We start from the raw sequence: 3,062 nt of genomic DNA on the forward strand, positions 1-3,062 counted from the left end.
TATTTCTTGATGACTGGTTTCATCACACATCAAGCTTGATCCTCAATAAATGGGAAAAACCCCTATGTATCACCTGTCAATTCTAGAAATTGAACTAGACCCGAACAGTGATTTGTAGTACTTGATAAGATAACTTTTAAGCTTCATGTGTCCTTCGATCCGCCTTTCATCTTCTTGGAGACTACAAATACATTTCTTTCTATGTCGTCTATTGACGACTATTTAAAATATTGTGTGTTACTGTCTCCCTCTAAAATGAAGTCGGCATTGGATCTTTGGTATCACTTGATTTTCCCTTCTGGCGATAGAACAATCTTCTCATTGGATTGATATTTTGTATCAATCCATTTTTAGACGAGATGTGAGTCTCCGTGATTTTATAAGGCGATAATAGTGAAGAGGCGTTGTTTTTTTTTTCTTTTTTATTATGTACCACTGGTGTGTTTTCCATGTAAAAAAGCGATAAGAATGTTCAAGAACATTCTTGCCAAGTACTATCTATCCTGCCTCTGTTTGAGATGCCGATCCAGAGGTTACATGTCAGTACCTAATCGCCGATCCCTTCCAGGCTAAGTCACCTCGCAATGTCCCCAAGCCACAATACTTAAACGCCCGAAAAGGACGGCGAGCACGGCTCCAGACAGCCAAAGCAAAGGTGAGCCACCGTCCATTATTGCACCAAAAGCACCAAAGCGCCGCTGCGCTGCTTGCAGCTGCCGAGCTGATAATTAAGCATGGGTGCCGCGCGCGCATGGCGCTGGAAGCTTCTGCCCTTCCACTCCAAGCCGCCGCCGCCGCCGTCCCTCCCTGCAACCCTGTCCCCGGTGGACAAGGAGGAGGAGGTGCCACGGGAGTTCCTGTGCCCGATACTGGGCGCGCCCATGTCCGACCCGGTGATCCTGCTGTCGGGGCGGACGTACGAGCGCGCCTGCATCCAGGCCTGCGCGGAGCTTTCCGTCTCTCCGCCTGGCGTGGAGGGAGACTCGCCGGCATCGGGTGGGGTGGTTCCCATACCCAACGACGCGCTCGGAGCGGCCATCCGGACTTGGAGCGCGCGGTCTGGACGCGCGCCGCCTGCTGCCCCTTCCGCCGCGGCGGCACGGGAGGCCGTGCTACGCGCGGTTCCATCTCCGCGGCCCCCAGGCAGGTCGTCTTCTAACTTGTCCTGCTCCTCCAGGGCGTCCGCTGCGTCGACGTCGTCCTCCTCCTCCCGGTCGTCGTCAGAGATAACGGCGGTGGAGAGGCTGGAGATGGTGTGCGAGAAGAAAACGGAGTCGTTGCGGATTGGTGAGGATGAGGAGGAAGTTGGCCAGTTGACAGTGAAGGCTGTGAGCGGCGGAGACGAGTGGGAGGTGGAGTCAGCGATGGCGGCGCTGCGACGGGCGACGCGGGAAAGCGCGCCGAGGAGGCGGGCGCTCTGCGTGCCGCAGCTGCTCGCTGCGCTCCGTCGCGTGCTGCTGTCCGCGCGTCACTCCGCCGCGGCGCGCGCCGACGCCACCGCTGCTCTGGCCAACCTCTCCCTCGAGCCTGAGAACAGGGTGCCCATCGTCCGCGCGGGCGCCGTGCCGGCGCTCGTCGAGGTTGCCAGCTTGGGTGCTGCCGCCCCGGAGGCATGCGAGCACGCGGCAGGCGCTCTGTTCGGCCTGGCCCTCCACGAGGGCAACCGCGCCGCCATCGGCGTGCTCGGCGCCTTGCCTCCTCTTCTGGCACTCCTTACCACCGGCGACCAGGCCCCGCGAGCGCGCCGCGATGCCGGGATGGCTCTGCTCCACCTCTCCCTCGCCGCCGTTAACCAGTCTAAGCTCGCGCGCGCCCCGGGCGCCGCCAAGAACCTGCTCTCCATCTCGTCCGATTCCAACGAGCCGTTGCCCATCCGCAGGCTGGCCCTCATGGTGATCTGCAACGTCGCCGCCTGCACTGAGGGCAGGACAGCGCTCATGGACGCCGGCGCCGTCTCGACGTTTTCCGTCATCCTTTCCGACGACGCTCACAGGTCGGAGCTTCAAGAATGCTGCGTCGCGGCATTGTACGACATGAGCAAGGGAAGCCCGCGGTTCCGGGGGCTTGCCAGAGCGGCCGGCGCCGACCGGCCCCTCATCCTCATCGCCGAGCAAGCGGACCCGGGCGTTCACAAGGACATGGCGCGGAAGGCTCTGCGAGCAATGCTGGGCCTGGGCGACATCAACGGCGGAGGCCTTCATGATTTCAGCAACAGCGAACGCAACGACGATGACAGCGGCACCATTGCGCCGTCCCTGCCGGTCCGCCGCCGGCGCGCCGCGAGCTGGGGAGCTCCTCCTGCCTCGAAGCTGCCAAGTTCACACCACTGGCGATCAGTATGTATCGATTAGCTTTAGTTCTTGAGCTGGGTGTTGCTGTGTTGTCATAATTGCAGTGGATTCATGCAGTGCTCCTTTTTACCTGCTTGGTCTGTAATTTTGAATGGATGGTGAAATTAAAGACAATTGTGCAGTGGAAGCGCATATGTTTGTGCTCTACTTTGTTTATACATATTTCCCCTGAAAAGGCTTTAGATCTAGATCAAACCATCTGTACAGATATCCTAAAAAAATAAAGAAAATATACCTAGATCTCAAGGGTTGATCATCTTTTTTGCAGATCGAAGAAGATTATTCATGTACTCATCTATGTGTAGGATATACCTGCTCTACCCAGACAGGTGCATAAGTGGGAACCCCAAAGAAAGGGTGCCTTCAGATCAATGTAGATGGTGCATATGTTTGCGTTCTACTTTGTTCATATGTTTATTTCCAATAAAAGGACTTGGATCTAGCTCAAATCAACAAATATCCCTAAAAAATAAGGAAAATATATCGAGATCTCTAGGGCCGATCATCATATTTGCAGACACAAGAAGATTATTCACGAATTCATCTTTATGTCAGATATACCTGCTCTGGCCTTGATAAGCACGAGTGGACAAGTGCATAATTGGGAACCCCGAGGCGGGGTGCTTTAGGATCAATGGAGATGACGTATATGTTTATGCTCTACTTTGTTCATAAGTTTTTCATGAAAAGGCCTTAGATCTAGATCAAACA

General features: G+C 55.3%; 1 protein-coding gene across 1 annotated transcript; it reads left to right on the plus strand.

Moving 5' to 3' along the window:
• The first annotated feature begins 628 nt into the window (after window positions 1-628).
• Window positions 629-2,584, plus strand: LOC123165821 (U-box domain-containing protein 41). Its single transcript, XM_044583555.1, has one exon. It carries the CDS (start codon window positions 735-737, stop codon window positions 2,349-2,351), a length of 1,617 nt encoding a protein of 538 aa, XP_044439490.1. The 5' UTR covers window positions 629-734; the 3' UTR covers window positions 2,352-2,584.
• The last annotated feature ends 478 nt before the right edge of the window (window positions 2,585-3,062 follow it).

The sequence above is a fragment of the Triticum aestivum genome, chromosome 7D (assembly GCF_018294505.1).
Source record: "Triticum aestivum cultivar Chinese Spring chromosome 7D, IWGSC CS RefSeq v2.1, whole genome shotgun sequence".
Taxonomy (NCBI): Eukaryota; Viridiplantae; Streptophyta; class Magnoliopsida; order Poales; family Poaceae; genus Triticum; species Triticum aestivum.